A 639-nucleotide genomic window follows, 5' to 3' on the forward strand; every position below is an offset into this window, starting at 1 on the left:
TATATATATATATATATATATATCGATGCAACCATAGACATGCCATACATACACGTGCTAGCGCGCACACACAAACATCCATAGAACATAGGAACCCACACGAATAACTAAACATATTATGTACGTAGAAATATATAAACATAAAAGCAAGTAAGAAGAAATTAGAAGCAAATACTCACTGACAACCAGTTCAAAATAATACCAAGAATATATTCTAAAATATAGCATTGTTTAGCAACACTTTCTGGAAAAACACGTGCAGCTTGCAGACGATTCGTTCGCCATGACGTGAAGAAAGCTATCCCAGAATTCCTGAAAACACGCAGTTCGTTGAGTTAAGAGCTAATGTCAGTTTATCTGATAATTTTTTTTAAGTTGTGTCAGTCTGGTAGAGAAGTTTATATACGGCAGTAAACGTCGTGGGGAAAAGAAGGAAAGAATATGCAAGCAAACCGAAACGAAGAAAGAAAGAAAGAAAGTTGGAAAGTAAAGAAAAGCGGAGAAAAGAAGAGCAGTGAAAATAGAAAAGTTTATAGAAGCACTGAGAAATACAAAGATATAAGAGATTATTGAGGGAAAGCGAGAGGGGGTTGATAAAAAAAGAGAGGAGAGGAGAGGAGAAGGAGAAAAATAGATAGA

The 639-nt window shown here is 35.2% G+C and overlaps 1 protein-coding gene across 1 annotated transcript in view; it reads right to left on the bottom strand.

The window, feature by feature from the left end:
- Nucleotides 1-435, bottom strand: part of LOC106877843 (elastase) — a 6,317-nt gene extending 5,882 nt beyond the window's left edge. Inside the window, exon 1 of the mRNA XM_014926875.2 lies at nucleotides 180-435. Coding sequence (XP_014782361.1) covers nucleotides 180-228 — 49 coding nt within the window. The 5' untranslated portion in view covers nucleotides 229-435. The remainder of the gene's footprint in view (nucleotides 1-179) is intronic.
- Nucleotides 436-639: the final 204 nt, after the last annotated feature.

Source organism: Octopus bimaculoides, chromosome 3 (assembly GCF_001194135.2).
Source record: "Octopus bimaculoides isolate UCB-OBI-ISO-001 chromosome 3, ASM119413v2, whole genome shotgun sequence".
NCBI classification, from domain to species: domain Eukaryota; kingdom Metazoa; phylum Mollusca; class Cephalopoda; order Octopoda; family Octopodidae; genus Octopus; species Octopus bimaculoides.